This window comes from Euphorbia lathyris, chromosome 9 (assembly GCF_963576675.1).
Source record: "Euphorbia lathyris chromosome 9, ddEupLath1.1, whole genome shotgun sequence".
Classification (NCBI taxonomy): domain Eukaryota; kingdom Viridiplantae; phylum Streptophyta; class Magnoliopsida; order Malpighiales; family Euphorbiaceae; genus Euphorbia; species Euphorbia lathyris.
This window is the reverse complement of record NC_088918.1, coordinates 12558763-12576952: the sequence shown is the minus strand read 5'-3', so window position 1 is coordinate 12576952 and position 18190 is coordinate 12558763. Positions and strand designations below refer to the sequence as shown.

Below are 18190 nucleotides of genomic sequence, written 5' to 3'. Positions count from 1 at the left end.
CCATCTTCTGAAAGCTGGCCTAGGCTCATCTGAATTAGATCTTGGAAGATCTAGAATTGAACTAAGTCAGTAAAGGCATGTCTGAATTTTACTCGATTAAATCTTAGAAGGTTTAGAGTTAAATTGAGTCAATAGATGCAACCCTTATGGGGGAGTAACTTCAGAAGAATAAAAGGTAAATCAATCATGGGGAACTTTAATGCTGAGTTCCATAATTAAATATTTTTGCCAACATCAAAATGAGGGAGTTTGTTGAAACACCTTTCCACATGATTTTGATTTGACAAAATTATTTAAGATAATCCATGATTAAGATAATTAAATTTAAGTGCTTTGATTTGATTGTACTAATGTGTTTGTTCAATGTTGAGTATAATTATAAATGAGAATAGAAATAAAAAGGTACGACAGAATGAAGTCAGCATGAGGCACGAAAGCTGAGTAGAACAACGACTCAGCATCATAGAAGAAAAGTCTTCTTCAGAACAAATGCTTGAAGATGAAGCTGACCGAAGAAGCTGAGTAGAACGTGACTCAGCCTCGCCAGAGACAAAGATCGAAGGCAACGTCTATTAGAGTCAAGCTGAGTGTTCGATAAGACAACGCGAATGATCTGTTTACTAAAAGAAAAGATCCGACATGAGTCTGTGCCAATACAAAAGCCTTGGAATTACGCAAGGAGACAGTTTCGAGACGCATGGGTCAACTGGCCTTTGACTAAAAGACGAAACTGGCGCTAGAAGACGAACCTGGTGGAAGAAGACAAGCCTGACGCCTGCTAAATTCAGACGACAGGATTGGCCTGGAAAACTGTATGCTGACCAGTGAATGACGCAAGAAGACCGTTTGAATTCAACAGATACATCCAAATTCAAATGATTGCAGCCTCAGAAATCACTATGGACAAGTTCTTCACTTGGATCTTTTGCCGAAGTACAAAAGAGATAAGCATACATACAAGCATATACAAATAAGAAAAAGCAAATACTTACACCCAATTCCTATTTCTGTGTAAAAGTCTAGATTGAATTTGTATTCATCTAAAGTGTTGTTCATCTAGAAAGAACAAGATCTATATCAATTGTAAAAGATTGAGAGAGTGGTGCTGAGTACTCGGTTTTAGTACTCAGTGGTAGAGAAAAAATCTGAGTGTTTTGTTATAGCACTCAGTAGGGGTTGAGTAGACGAATAGAGGAAGGTACTCTTGCATACTCAATTGCTTGTAAACGGTTTGTGCTCTACCTTTAAAGAGCTCAGTATTGGATTGAAAAAGCCCGGAAGGATTCTGGGGACTGGACGTAGACGGTGAGGCCGAACCAGGATAAGTCTGCTGAGTAATTTCTCACTCTTTCTCTCAATATATATATATATATATATATGTATGTGTTGCTTGCTTAAATTACTCAGGATATAAATTATATAAGCTGACACTGAGTAATCAGAGTGCTGAGTTGGAAGCTGACCTAAGTATTAATTCCCAACTCACAAGTAAAACGGTTCTAGTCAGCCTCTGACTAAAGCTGTCTTACATCTCTCTCGGCCGTGCTGACCAAAACTGAGTTAAATAATTTAAAGAATTGATTAAGTTAGCATAATTAAGCGAAAAAAGTTACATTAGTTCCTAAAACCCCCCTTGGAACTAATTAGACGGGACCAACACACATGCCGTGTGAGAATAGCTACATGACGTGTGGGCTTTATATTCGAAAAATGACTGGTGAATTTTGTAGTCCACACAGTGTGTGGGCTTTGTTTTTCACATACATGACATTCTCTTTGCTTTGGCATGTTGCCCCTTTGATCTGGTTTCTTCCATCACTCATCTCCCCTCATTTCATCAAAGGGATGTCCGCATCATGAAGCATATAACATCCTTCTTGATAAGTTTTCGTGAGTGACTCACTTCACTAGCCATCAAATTGATTCTATGCTATTTTTCATAGACTCGAAATGGGTTGCTTTCATCGTAAAAAACTGATCTACAACAAAAACATACGTTTATTGAGCATTTGATTGAAGGATATCATCCCCCATCTCTGGTCCTTCTTCATCGTCATCTTCCAGGTGAGCATAAGTCTCTAATACTCCCTTGTTTTTGTCCATGATCAGGCATATAGTCGCATGTTTAGGGTTGACGAAAAAAATTTAGGGTTAGGGCTCCTCAAGAGAGAAGACGAGAGACACTCCAATAGGAGATACTTTACTTGGAAATAACTAGTTCATGAGTTGGTCGAATTTCCAACCCAACTTCTTTGTAGTTTATTATATGAAACATTTAATTGTACTTTATTTTGTTTTATTGAAATTTCAAGCAGCTCTTAAGAAAAATTTAGCTGCGGAGGGAGGAGGTGTATGAGTCGCGTTACATTTTCAGTCATCATAATCTACCTTGAGATGGATAATTTTAGATGGCCTCCATTTAATATGAATAGAGTCTGAAGGTGTTGCAATGGTTGTCAAGCATAAATTATAATCCAATCCTTAATGTTTATGTATTTTTTTAGTTGTCCGTAGGATAACAAAACTAACAATTTAGTCCATTTGTGTTGAGCATCTTTCTCTTCCTTATATTTGCGGTAAAATTAGGGATGACAACATGTACAGATTTTGATGGTACCCAATGTTATCTGACCTTAATAGTAATTTTGTATAAAATAGTTTAATGAGAATAAAATTTTACAAACATATAGGTGACATGTATGAGATGGGATAGGAATATCTCTCGAGGTACCCACTATGTATTTGTTAATTTATATTTTTTACCCTCTTGAAAGTTAATGAATGCAACTAAAAGTTTCAATATTAAATATTTCATGATTTATATTTATTATTAAATTGTATATTACGTTATTTATAGCTATAAGTATTTGATTTTTTTTTTTTTTGTTAAATTTGTATATGATTTCATTAAACCTCTGAAACAATAAGTTTTTATGAATATTTTATTAAATTTATGATTTATTTGTTTATTATTTAATTTATATATTTAATAAAGAATTATCTACCTGTTAAAATAATGCGACGAGAGAAGACAAATAATAAAAAAAAATAGGAATAAAGGTATGAAAATGATATTGCCCTCAACTACTCTAAGATCATCTCCAATGGTAGAGATTTTGTTGTTATATATTCTAGTAATAAACAGTAAGTATCTCTAAAATCCAAAACCATGCTTTCTTAAAGCCACGGAAGGTGCTAGAGGCGTCAAGACGAGTTAGGCCGCATTTTGTGCCTTTAAGAATTTGTTTTTTGGAATATGATAATTATAGTTTTGGTCTGTGGTAAATTCCAGTTGCAGTCTCTATTTATAATTAATAAATTTTTATGCTATAAAATTTCAAATAACAACTCTCTTCTAATAGGATGTTACTAAACCTTGTTACTAAGGCCTCTAAAATCACAATGGTAGTTCTTAATCATTGTGGATATTCAGGGCCGGTCCTGACAATTTATAGGCCCCGGTCGAAATAAAAAATAAGATCCTCTTTAAAAAAAATTAAAATTTTAAAATATATTCCTATAAATAATAAACAAAAATATATTTCATTAATGATTGTACGATACATATTATTACGTTCACCAAATACCTTTGTTTACGTAAAATAAAAAAAATGTATACAATTTCTTTAGATTAATCATCAATTTATATTCAAAAAGTCAGTTAGACCACTTTTATGTCAATTATTTGAATTCTTTAAAATCTAAATAACATTAATATATGAATAAAAAAAATTAAACCATATAATATATATAGATCTAAAATTTATTTTAGGCCCCTCCAGTAGGCCGATGTAGTCCCAACCTAGGCTCAAGACTGGCTCTATGGATGCTCTAACCATTACAGGGTATTTGGTATTTGAAGAGATATGGATAAAGATAAAGATTGTGATATGGATAAACATAAATGATTGGGATAGAGATAAAAATAAAATAAGATGCTGGAATTTATTGTTTCATGTTTATTAGGTGAGATAGAGATATGGATAAAATAATACATTTTACCATATTACTCTAATTCAATTTTAAATACATTAAATTGAACTATCTTGAGGGATAACTTAGTCTTTTCCATCTAACTTGTTTTATCCCAGATCTAATACCAACCTCCCTTAGGTATAAGTTTGGTGAGATAAAATCTTTATCCCTTTCATTATCTCACCATCGGTCTTACAAACAAACAAAAGATAACTCATTTTAAATTTTTTATCCCTATCCACATACCTTTATCCCTTCAAACAAACGGCCCGTCAGTGCCATAAGGTGGTAATTTCGTGTTGCCATAAATCGTATTTTCATATTGTTAGAAATTTTTTGAATAAAATTATATATTAATTTAAATACCAACAAACACCTCATTTCATGAACAATCGTGTCTGTCGTGAATAGTCGTATTCGTAAGTGAACAGTTGTGTTTGTCCGTGTACAGTCGTGTTTGTTCGTGAAATGACATATCCTTTCGAGTTCTATTTATATAGAATGGATTGTCAAAATTCACAAGTTGCTGAAACGGTTGGAGAAAATATTCTCTGGAATTCTTCCTGCTCTCTGTCTGTTCACATTGTTATTGTTTTCCTACTCCGATGATAACTAGGCTACACACGGTTTGAGTTCGCTTGCGTAATCTGTTGTATCTTGGGAGACGATCGTCAATAGCGACGACATCCGTCTTAAGGAAACTGCTAATACAGGCCTCAGATTTGTCTAACTCCTTCCATTTTAATTTCCAGTTTTACTGTTTATATATTTTTCTGTGTTCGTTTTGTTTTTTTGGTTAATCACATTTAACATTTTTAAGACAAACGTAATTATTTGTCTAACACATATTAGAAATTTCCACTCCGTCTGAAATCACCATCCCACCGTCCATAATTAAATCAAAATGTAGAAATTTAAAAGGTAAAGAAACAAAAGTGGAATTTTGTTTCCTAAATGAGAAAATAAAATATTACATTGTGATTGGTGGAATTCAATTTATATTTTTATAGTTGGGATGATTCTATTCGTTGAATTATGTCATTATGATATTATATTTGGTGACAGAATATTAGAATAAAATGAATTGACTAGTAGTAATCTAGTATAGTACAAGAACAAATTGTCATTTCCAATTTATATGGCATTTGTTCTCCTTTTCTTTGTTGACATTTGGAGATTTTATTAGAACAATTTGCTTTCGAAAAAAAAATTCATAGATACAACGGTATTATTCTACCCATGTTTACAGATTCCGTATAAGTTCGCATTCAATAGATCGGGTTTAAAAAAAAAAAAACTCGATTTGATTCAATCTCATTTAAATCCGCCTAATTTTCTATTAGGCTTGAGATTTGTAAAAACACGGCAGGTAATCCGACGGGATCCATGAAAATTGTTTTTGCAAATCGGTTAAATCACATGGTTTATTTTTAGTAAAAAAACATTATTAGACTTCTGATCTTTTATTTTTTTGGTTCATTACGTCATTAATCTTTTATTTGGATAAATTAAGCTCATAAGCTTTTATTTTTGGTCTTATTAAGCCTTGATGAAAAAAAAGTAATTTTGAATATAAAATTCGATTAACAGACTGGACTTCAAGGAGGATGATTCAATTATTGTTGATGCTCGGAATTACCTCCTCAGAACCGGTTGCGGGTTGGGAAGTTAGAAAGCAGCAGCAGTTCCTCGGCGGAAGCTATGGTTGTCAATGACTAATATGACCAGCCAAGGTTAGACCTTTTGTGAATATTATTCATTGCACATGCATTTGAAATTTATATTTTTTCACTGTTTGAAAGTAGTGTTGGATGTGTAATGCGACTATAAGAAAAATGTAAAAACCTTAATTCAAACTATATAAAATATATATTTTTTAATAAATTCAAATATATATGAAGTTAATAACGTTTTTTTAACAGAATTATATATTCACAACTAGGGGTGACAACAGTTCGGAACGAGAACGAGGGATGCATTCCCCAATCCGTCCCCAATGTTTATGGGGACGGTTTTGGGAAATTCCCATTTAATGTTTTGGGAATTTTTTCGTCCTCATCCTCTCCCCATACGGTTTTGGAGAATCCCCATACTCAAACAATTTGCATTAAAAAAATATCAATATGATTACAAATTAATCCCATAAGTAATTTTTCAATCGTATTAAAAATTGAATCTGTTGAACAGATAAAAAAAAAGAAAAAAAAGAAAAAAACAAACCAAAGGATATAGTTGAACTTTCTAAAGCACAACCAACAATAAATTATTGATCAATGATATATAGATAAATGATATATATAGATAAACTGGAATCAAATTCTTATTAATGATACTGCTAATTTATGTTGAAATGTAAAAGATTTGTTAATTTATTTATTTTTACCATGAATCTTTTTCTTATATTTTCAGTTATAGTTATTTTACCTTTATAGAATAAAATATCTTAATTTTAATTTTAGTCTTATTTCCTTATTTTTTTTACTTTTTATTATTTTTTTTTTCTTAAAAAGTATTATTATTTTAAAAGTCACATAAAATTACTTTTTTAATATTATTATTTATTATATTGACTAATGACTATATAATATATATTTTGTAAAATATCTAATTATTTGGGGATTTACGGGGATTTATACGGGGACGGTGCAAATATAGTGATCCCCGTCTCCATCCCCATTTCAGCTTCAGGGACAAAATGTCCCCCATCTCCATCCCCGTCCCCATTTCCATTTTTCGGTTATTCCCTATTCCTGTCGGTTCGGATACCCACAGTTTTTGGATAATCACTGGTCCATTGTCATCCCTATTCACAACTTACTAATTTAGTTATCAAGAGTTTAATAAGATCAAAAATAAAAGATCAGAGGCTTAATGTATCCAAATTAAAAATTAAGTACTTAACGAACAAAAAAATGAAAGATCAGGTCTTAATTGTGTTTTTTGCCTTTATTTTTTTAATTTTCTCTATATATTAATATCAAAATATTATATTGCATATATTTTATATAAGATAAAATTGAAAAATAAAAAATATATAAAGAGGTGGACGGGCTAGGCTCCAGCTTTGAATTTCAAGCGCATGCCCGACCCATTTAAATGTTTAAATTCTAATCATGTTTCTTTTTGTTGTTTTACTCTATTAGATCTTATTTTTCATTTGGTTTTTGTTTTTGTTGTTTTACTCTCCATGTAGTAGATAGAATTAGACCTGACAATTATTGTGTTGGAGTCGTGTCATTTCGTGTTTGTGTCAAAAAGAGTAAATCCAAACCCAACCCAAAAATTTTCGTGTCACAATCGTGTTAACCTGTTCGGGTTAGTGTCGATTTCGTGTCGTGTTTTCAGGTTACATGTAATTTTGTCAGGGGCGGAACCAAGGGGGGGGATCGAGCTCCGGCAGGCGGCCGGAGAATTGAGATTTTTTTTTTTTAGTAATGTGTCTAGTAATATTTTGGAGAGAATTATATTGACTCTATGTAATATTATTTCAATATTTAAAGGTAGATGAGATGGTTAAGGATGCTTACTTCTATTTTAGAGGTCCTATGTTCGACTCTCTTCAACCTCATTTTATTTATTTATTTTTATTTTCCAATAATTATAAAAACATGTTATATAAAAACATGTTACCATTATTAATTGATTTAAATAAACTCTTTATTTTTATTTTGATAACACTTTTGAATTCATTTTTAATATGTCTTTACCATTAAAAAAAATAGACATATTTAATATTCATTTTTATTATGTCTTTACCATAAAAAAAAGTAAACATGTTTAATTTTCTATTAGTTCAATGCTAGTTTCTAAAAAAAAAAAAGGTTAACATTTTTACAGTTTTAATGCGTTGGAGGCTAAAAAAAATATGCCCAGCTCATTTGGACTTTGAAAATTTACCGTCAATTACACAGTTATTTTCGATTTTTTTTTACATTTTGAATTTTTTTTACTGATATGTTTGAGCCCCGGGTCATCTGGGGTCCTGGTTCCGCCACTGAATTTTGTTATGCATATATATTAATAATAACTTATAGAAATATAAGAAGATATGCTACTGTTTTTAAATACTTTATGTCATTTTTAAATTAGCATGTTAACACTAATCATCGAAAAGTTCGCTAATATCATGTTAGAGGGTCATGTAATGTGTTTAGAACAATTTAGGAGAGCATATTTGCAAGTAATAATTATAATTTTATTATCTTTATTAATAAAGTGACATAAAACACGAGAGAATATAACAATAATTTTAAATATTCGTGTCATTTCGTGTCGTTTTCGGTTTAGCATATCAACTCTAACCCAACCTAAAAATTTGCGTGCCAGTTTCGTGTCAACTCAAAAATGACACATTACCTATTAAGCTAAACCCAAACACTAAAATTTCGTGTCGTGTAATCGGATCGTATGTACTTTTGCCACCTCTAGATAGAATGTATTTGTTAGAATTGAGATTTGAGAAATAACTCTTTATAACTATTTTGGGAGAAAATCAGCTAACATCAAACAATAAATAATAACTTAACTAAATATGAACCCCACACCTTATCTTGTTAATATCCATGAACATAGCAGCATCCACAATTACTTTTAAGAGAGAATCAAGCGGTTTAGTCCAACGTTTCACAATAGGAGCAGACATCAGTAGGACAAGTGGTACGACGAATTTGGGATGCATACTACTACTGGAAGAAACCGAACGAGAGATTAACATAGATGAGAACATGTGGATCAAGTTATTTCATAATTTGTCATTTCGATAGCATCAGATAGTCCACAAAACCATGCACGTTTTCTCAATACAATTAGAATTTAACAAGGTTCTCTCCCTTTCGGTTTAAATGCAGTAGGAAGGAACAATGTTCCTTTGCTTTATAGTCTAGTTTTGTTGAATGTGAAAGAGTTCTGATGACTTACTAGGAGGTCTATACATTTTCACCGTTGTGGATAATCGTTAACTTTTACATCAACAGTTACAAGAACTTTGATTAACAACAGCTGAGTATGGAGATATGTGAAAAGGGCGAGTAACAAATTTTCTTTCACATCAATGTCCAAATTAAGACAAGGAGGGGGAAGGGGCATTTGTTTTAGACTAAGCTCAACCGAGAGTCCAATTCACTTTCAAAGATCCATTCTACTTTGGAAGGTTCACTAACGAAAACAAGGTCCAGAATAAAAATTGCCTCACTACGGTAAAACAATATTTTCACATGACCATGAGTTTATAAATAGATAATTTTTACTTTCTTTCTCTTTATTATGACATATAATTACTTTTTTACTTTGATTGATTTTCAACTTTAGAATCGAAATGTATCCAAGGGATTTCCCCCAACACAGGTCAATGAATAACTAAAGAAGTTAAAACTCAGATGGTGATTTTCAAATCGTGAGTGACTGAACAAATTAATTTGACCACTCAATCCAAGCTTATTAGAATTTTAAGATATAACTTAAAATTATGTTAAGGCGTAAATCTAATAAGTTCGGGTCTAAGAGTGATTGACTAAATTCAATTGACCACTCAGTGATCATGGCTCGAAAAAATGAAAAGGAGTAAGAAAACTCACATCATTAAGAAAGTCATTCTAATTTAAAATATTACACCTCAAAAACAAAACCTTAAATTCTAAATGGACTAAACAAAGATTTAGTCCCCATAGGGATTAAACAAAAAAAACATGACATTAACAAACAACAATTTATGATACATATCTTGCGTACATTACAACACTTAAACAAGATAAATTCGGACATTTTTCCGAAATTCGATACCCGGACACTCAACTCTCTTAAACGATAAAAATCGTCGAAACAAAGTCGTTTTTTAAATCCTTGATCTTCTTCTCAATCATTTAGGATGACCGTTACAAATTAAATTTGCAGGTTGTTGCAATTCAATGTCAAATTTCTCTTCTTTCCCGCCTTGTTTAACAGCGTCAAAATTCAATTCCTCCAATTTCATTTTCATCTCTTTGTCTTTCCCCCACAAAACCGCGTAAAGTCCCCCAACGATCATCACTGATCCTATAACACTGAATTAAACAAAAAAACCAGTCAACAAAACAATTAGTGGTAGAGACAGAGAAAAAGCTTAATTTTACCATCACAATTCAAAACGACTCAATTTTACCTACTATGATATAAATCCTAGTTCAATTTTACTCATTTCCAAGGAATTCTGACACTAGTTTTCAGACGTTTATTTGAAACTAAATTTTCTACCACGAAAGTAAAATTTAGCTAAAACATCCACCACGGGACCAAATTTGAGTTATTTTTTTGTACGATAAAGATGGAATTAACCGATATCAATAACTTTAGAGTCAAATTTGACTCGTATCTCTACTCAAATTGACCATTTATCCAAAAAATGTGTAAATAGATGACTATATAAAACGAGAGATTCTACTATGGTCTCAAATTACACTAGTTTGGTACCATTTAAATGACGTATCTAAACAGTCTTAGACTAGTGTGATCCATAACCATAGTAGAATTTTTCGTAGTAAACTAAAAAATTGTAGTGCTTACGTTCCGGTGAATAATTTCTCCCGAAGCAATGCCCAACTGAGTACGGCCACGATAACAAGCAACAAAGGGCTGAAGACTGAGACATAGAGTGCTCCCTTCTTTTGAATGCTCCAAGAAGTCAGGGAGAATGCTACAGCAGAACATACTACTGCCTGTAATAAAGTTAATTCATTGAATAAGGGTTAAAAATTACTCGTAACAGTTTAATTTTGTCGTTTTAAAGAAGCTTCGCCGTTAAATTGTTTCCCGACAGAGCTAAACGAATCTAACTTCATCGGTAATTTTCAGAAGTATTCATGTTAAAATTGAGAGAGAGAAACCATGAAAGTGAAATTGTACCATCGAAAATGTTACGGGTAAAAATTACACTTCTCCAAATAAGCTATGGCTATAACCCTTAGCTTATTTGTGAAAGTGCAATTATACACAACACATTTTACGGTACAATTTTACTTTCATCGTTTTCGTTTTGATTCAGTTTATCAATTTTGAAGAACTTTCATTTGTAAATTCGTCGAAAATTACTATTGAATCAAAATTCGTCAATAATTTTCATCGTCATTCACTTAGAAATTCTTTGAGATGTGGAAAAACAAGACTTATATATAAAGTTTTAAAATGACATTTTTACCCTTCTCAACTTGAGATCGCAAAAAGGCCGGTTTAAGAAAGTTGAGGTGGCGAAAAAATCGTCTTAAGCAAGTTAAGGTGCGAGATAGGTTCTTTTGAGAAAATTGAGGTGCGTGCGAGATAGATTCTTTTGAGAAAATTGAGGTGGCGAAAAGGAAAGGTTGGTTTAAGCAAGTTGAGGTGCTAGATAGGAGATATGTTATTTCGTGAAAATTGCAATGGCTGAAAGGGAAGAAAATATGCTCTCCCAAACTCTCTTTCCCCTTTCTGTCCCTCTCACAAAAAGTGATCCCATTTAATTAAAATAGTATATTGGGTAGGTCAGGAAGACCCACGTAAAAGAATAGATAACATTTTCTGTAAGAGAAACAGGAAATGAGATGGGGATTTCGAGACAAAAGATTTTTTCAGGCTGAGAGGTCATTTCAAGCAAATTAAGATGGAGAAAAGTCGTTTTGAAAATTTGGAAATCATTAGACATTTGAGTGCAAGTCAGAGAAAACACGGAAAAACGAAATTGTATGATAGAAAAATGTTAAGGGTAGAACTGTACTTTCTAAAAGACGTTACAGACTATTTTTAATAAGAAAGAGTGAGAAAAACATACAGCGTAAAGAGCGGCAACAAGCCTGCCGGGATCTCTTAATGACCATTGCGATAAAGTGTGATTTGCTCCTACACCAATCGCCACACATTGAATGCTGCCCATGAAACACATAAGCAAGGTGCTTGTGTATGGAGCTGGGAATTTATCACTTACTTTTGCCTGCAATATTTTCATTTAAACATTAAATTAAAAAAAATATATTAAACATTAAATAAATATTTTCAAATTAATAAAAAATATATTATTTATTTTCAAGGAAGAAAAATAATATTATTCATCTATGGTATCTGAAGGGTCAAATTACATTTATGATCTGTGAATTATAAATTGGAGTAAATAATTGAATAGTCCTTATATTTTTACTTAACCTACCATTAAATCTCTGTATTTTAATAATACACTATTTAGTCGTTAATTTTTGTTCTATTCAAAAGTTTAATCCCTTGTAGAGAGATTAAACTATTTAATAATTTAAATGGTTTATTGAATAGAATAAAAGTCAAAAACTAAACAATGTATTATTAAAATACGATAACTAAATAGTGTGTTAGATAAAAATATAGAGACTAATAAATTATTTACCTTTAACATTATGAGTCATAAACTTCATTTTGTGATATAAAAAAATAATTGAATTTTACATTATTTTACATTAAAGTCTAAATCACAGAAAACCCATTAAATTTTTTTACGAAATAATTACCGAGGAATAGATATTTGACCATAATTAATGGTGACATGGATAAAAAAATCAATAATGCAGTCAAATTTGTTCGGATCATCATTTCGTAAATTTCTTTAATGGGTTTTCTTTGATTTGAATTTTAATATTGAATAATGTGAAATTCGAAGATTTTTATGTCACAAAATGAAATTTAAGCGTCCTAATATTAGTAGCATTATAATTCAGGGGTAATGAATTTATTTCACCCATAATTATACCGTTAATATTATGTAGAGTTCAATTTTAACGTTAAGATTGCACGTTAGAGGTATTTTTGAACCGTAGCTAAATTTCTTTTAGAAAAATAACTAAATTGAAGAAAATCTGACCTGGACTGTGAACCAAATAGCCCAAGAAACAGCACTGAACATAATAAAAACCGGGCCCAAAATGAAACTGGATTTAGAAGTAGAACTAGTAGATCCACTTTGGTCTGCATATTTCCAGTGAATGCTTGATTCTCCAATATTCACCACCGGCCCATGGTAAAACGACAACACCATTGCTCCTGCTACGCATATTATTGTCCCCGTCAGCTTTGCTTGCCCTGATATTTTTTTTATTCCCACTTTTTCTTGTCTGAAAAAATCAAAAAAACAAAAAAAAACATCCAAATTAAAAAAACAGTTTATTATATAATCGTATTACATTATTTATATATTTCAAATACGTTCGCATCAAATGAGTTATTTTAATAAATTATATTGTCGTGTTAGAAATTTACAGCGTCGTCCCTATTATTACCTGAGAAGGACAGCAAGAATGAAAGTGACTGCAGGGAGGATATTGGTGAGAGCACATCCAATTGTTGGAGTGGAATTTTCTAGCCCAATAAAGTAGAGTACTTGATTTCCTGTTACCCTGAATATTTTTTACCAATATATTTATTATATTGTTCAATAAAAATATTAAACAAATTAAGGAGATAATTAAGATTTAATTAATATGAATTACCCAGTAAGAGAACATATGAAAATCTCCAATAATATTTGCTTGGTAAGCTTGGGCCTAGTTTTCCTGTATCAAAATAACAAATTAATTAAATAAATATAATATTTTAATATTAATATGATCATATATATAATTAATATTAATAGATTGAGTAAACCGTCCTATTTCTATAAATTTCAAACTTAATATAAAAGTAGATAGGCTTCGGTCGGACTTAATGACCCTTCCTCTTTCCGAAACCCGGTCCATGGCCTGGACAGATATTTAGGATTTAGGCTTAGAATTAGATTTCGGTATATGCGTAGCGTAGCTCAATTGATACATTTCTAATTTTCGAACTCATTTTCTTTATATATATATATATATATATATATATATATATTACTATTATTATTATTATTTTATAACTCAAAGATAGGATAGAATCTCCTATTTTTTTATATTAAAATAAAGATGAGTATCCAACCCAAAATTTCAGGAATAATAAAATATTTAATTAGTTAGAGGGAACACAAGAAACATGTGGTCACAGTAATAACATTTGGCTCTCATGTCATGTAGTACCAAAGATACATCATTATCATTAGGTATAACTAATTTACCATAATACCCTTATAATTCATCATATTAACTAATTTAGTATATATTATTTTCCAAACAAACCTTGTAAAATTATACTTGTTTCTTTATATATATATATATATATACCGCGACCCTTTCTAGGTTCTGACCCCCTAAAAAGACTTGAAATTATAAATTAAAAAAAGCTTATATTCCATTAATAAAATTTAAAATTATATTATCTAGTAAATGTTAGGATAAAAATTAGAAAAAGTATTCTGTGGTTTCACCGATTTATAAAGACAGTTTCCATAGTTTAAAAGTTTGTGAACATGAGTTCTATACTTGTGAAATTTGTAGCTAAAGAATATGAGTCAAATTTTCAATAAAAAATGCTCGTAGTTCAGTTAATTTGCAAAATCAGACCTTATATTTTGGGTAATTTACAAAGTCAGTCTTTTTAATTGTTCCATATCGCTCCCTCTCGGATAAATAGTTACGACAATATATTTTTGATAGAATGACTGAGTTTGTAAACTGCATAAAACACAAAACCTTTATTTATAAACTTTTAAACCACGTGAACCGTTTTACAAATCGGGAAATGTTTATTTTGTAATTTTTCTAAAATTTACACTAAATCTATATTCACTCTCCCATAACTATAGAGCTAAATATATACTCTATACTAAATGATAGAGTTCTCTTTTTTAGTGGCTCTTTTCAACATACACACAATTCTAATTTAAAACACTACCTATTTCAAATATAATTTAAATACTGTTTTAATTAACCATAAGCTTCTTGTTAAGGTGATAATGATTTTCAAAATTTCCTTTTAAAAAAATGAATTTCAAATTTTAATTGAAAAAAGGAATTTATTTTTTATTTTTTAAAATATTTGTTGGACCTCCAAATCTGAACAATGGGATGAACTTGAAATTGGGGAAAAAAAAGTAGCAGGAAGTGTGGCAGAATTGCAGCAGAAAATAAAAAAGATTGAGACAAGAGGCAAACATGCATGGCTTTCAGAATATAAAATAATAAATCTCAATAATCTAATAAATAAATAAATAAATAAAATTGAAGCATAAATTCTGTCATCAACTAACTACAATCAGCAGCAGCTTTCAGTAATTACAAAGGTCCTACACTCCACATTATCTTTCTATTTTATTATTTAAAAAAAAAATTCTCTTTATAAATTTTGGGATCTCTTAATTTATTAATTTATTTTGGATATTCAAAGGGAAATTAAAATATAAAAAGAAAATAATATTTAATTATTTAATTTTTGTAATTTACTCTACCAACAAAATTTGAAAGCATTAGATTTATTTTATTAAAATATTGCATCCACTTACTTGTTAATTATGTCTACTGCTATCATTTTCATGTATTAAAATGGACCGTTTATTCATATTTTAAGAAAAAAAATATTATAAAATTTTAAAACAATTTTTTTTTTCTACTACTAAAAATGGAATACGTTAAATAGAAGAAAAATACAAGGAAATTAAAACAAATTTGAATATTTCATAAAAAAACAAATTTGAATATTATGAAAAAAAAAGAAGTAAAACCGAAAATATAAATAGCAAGTTTTATTTTCAGCCGTTATCTTATGATTTAATGAATATTCAAAGAAAAATAAACTTGCTTTATATATATGAAAAAAATTATGCTAAGAAATAAGAATATATCTTCCAAAAAAAAAAATAAGAATATATAATTCTGTTCAAAAAAAGATAAATAAGAATATATAATATATAGTTCAAAAAAAAAAAGAATATATAATATATATTTATCCTTTTTAGATATTCCACTATACCAAAGTACAATTCTTTTTTTTTTTAATTTTTTAATTTTTAAAATTAATATAAAAACACATGCGCACAAAAGAAAAGATTCTATCATATTTTTGATATTGCAATCCATATATGATTCCATGCAACCCACCAAATGATTTTTTTTTCAATCACATCAATCATTTTTTTTTTCCAAAAACCATTTAATGTATGTCATATAGACAACAACTATATTAAATAAAATAAATTATGTTGGATCGTGGTATTCAAAATTTTGTCATCGTATAGTATTATTTGATAATATTTGTTCTTTTACTCATAAGTGATGTTCAACCTATTTTGAATAAAAAATTAACCGATTTATTAAATCTTTTATACATAACATAATTTTGGACACGTGACATCTATATGTAACAATTGTTTTAATTATTTCTTTCCGTATAAACGTATATGAATAAATAAGAAAAAAAAAATTCTTATTTATTCACACATATTAAGTTTATAAGGAAAAAGTTAAAACAATTGCCACGTGTATATGTCACCTGTCAAAAATTGTGTTATATGATAAAAGTTAACAAATCAGTTAATTTTTCAATCAAAATAGGTTAAATGTCACCTATAAAAATACCCGTAAGAAAAAATGTTATAAAATGATAATATAAGGGCAAATGATAAAATTTTAGATGCTACCGAATTACGGATAGTAAAAGTATTACTTACCACTCAAAGAAATAGGCAAAAGGGACCATAACAATGGTGGCAAAGAGTTGTCTGTAAGAAACAAGAACAAGAGGTTTCATTCCTGAATCCATAGCAAGCTTAGAGGTTATGTTCATCCCTGCAAATCCAAATTGCACTATCACCATTGCCAAGAATGGCAAGAAATCATTCACCACATCCATTCTTTATCCTTTCTTTGTTTTCTTGATTTTCTTGATTCTTGAATATATATCTTCTTGAAGTTGAGTGTTTTTGTTTCAAGAAACTAAACACACTCCAAGAAAGATATATTATGAGTGAATGGGTTTTTTGTCAAGAAAGAGAAAGAAAGAAAGAAAAAGATAGAATATGGTGAAGAAGTATAGAGAAATGGGCAACTCATATATAGATGTAGAATGAGTGAGCAAGTTATAGGGTTTTTCATTTTTTTTTTTTTTAACCTTTTAAATGGAAAGAGGTAAATTACATCTATACCCCTCAACTTAGCTATTACTTTCTTTATGACTCTTTTAACTTAAAGGTTACTTAACCGACCAATATTCTTCCAATAGTATGGCAAATTGGACCATAGTGAGATTTTCTTTAACTTTTAGGGATGAGGTGCAAAAAATACTCTAACATTTTACCATTAACATTTAAAATGATTCAATTTTACCCCTATAATGTTGGTGGCCAAGAGCAATTTTACTCCTAACGTTGTCAAGTTGGGTCAATTTGAGAAATAATTCATTAAACTGTCTTCTTGGTCATGAATCTTGTCATCTACACTTCACATGTAAGTTATTTTTATCAGTCATTCGTAACGGATCATAAATATATGATTAGATGTGAAAAAAATAAAATAAAAATTTTAAAAATATACTGTCTATTTTGTACAAGTTGGGCAAAAAAATTTCAAAATATTTCGCTGAATTTATAAATATTAATCTGCAATTCTATTATTAAAGCACAGAAAATATGATTTTTTTTAAACAAACTGATATGCAATTGGTGCAGAATAAGAAACAAAATATTTGTGTTTTATAATAATATATGAAATTGACCTAACTTGCCAACATTAGGGGTAAAATTGCTTTTGACTACCAACGTTAGGGTAAAATTGCACAATTTTAGATACTAGGGGTAAAATTGTTTCTGGATGTAAACGTTAGAGGTATTTTCGCACCTTATCCTAAATTTTATTATGGTCCATGAACTTCAAAATCGAACATTATGGCCCATAAACTTTGTACTTTACTAACATGATGCTCTTTTTTAACGTTGATTAAAATGAGCACTCAAACATAAGGTAACCCTTTGTTCTAGAGTTAATGGAAATGATATTCTAAGAAAATTTAATTTTAGAACCTTTTGGTTTTGAGGTCATTTAAGTTTTTTTTTTAAAAGAGAGAAAATAGTTGTTTAAAAAGATAAGGTTCTGAAAATGGTGATTTGGAAAATCGAAAATAATGGTTTCATGAGAAATGTGATTTTAAACAACTTTAATCATTGAGATTTTCATCAGTCATTTTGACTTGGTCAACGGTAAAATGGATCGTTACGTTAGTAAAGTATATAGTTGAAGGACCATAATGTCAAGTTTTAAAGTTTAGAAACCATAATGAAAGTAAATACAAAAGTTCAAGGGTCATGGGTGTAATTTACCATCTATTAACTCGTGTAAATTGCACCAATGGT

The 18190-nt window shown here is 30.0% G+C and overlaps 1 protein-coding gene across 1 annotated transcript; it reads right to left on the bottom strand.

Annotated features, from left to right (window-relative positions):
- Positions 1-9535: 9535 nt before the first annotated feature.
- On the bottom strand, positions 9536-16880 carry LOC136206999 (WAT1-related protein At1g09380). The gene is made up of 7 exons (XM_065998240.1): positions 16514-16880; positions 13428-13490; positions 13218-13334; positions 12803-13052; positions 11750-11908; positions 10513-10664; positions 9536-10013 (listed from the first exon to the last, which is right to left on the bottom strand). Exons 1-7 carry the CDS (start codon positions 16693-16695, stop codon positions 9830-9832), a joined length of 1107 nt encoding a protein of 368 aa, XP_065854312.1. The 5' UTR covers positions 16696-16880; the 3' UTR covers positions 9536-9829.
- Between the last annotated feature and the right edge of the window lie 1310 nt (positions 16881-18190).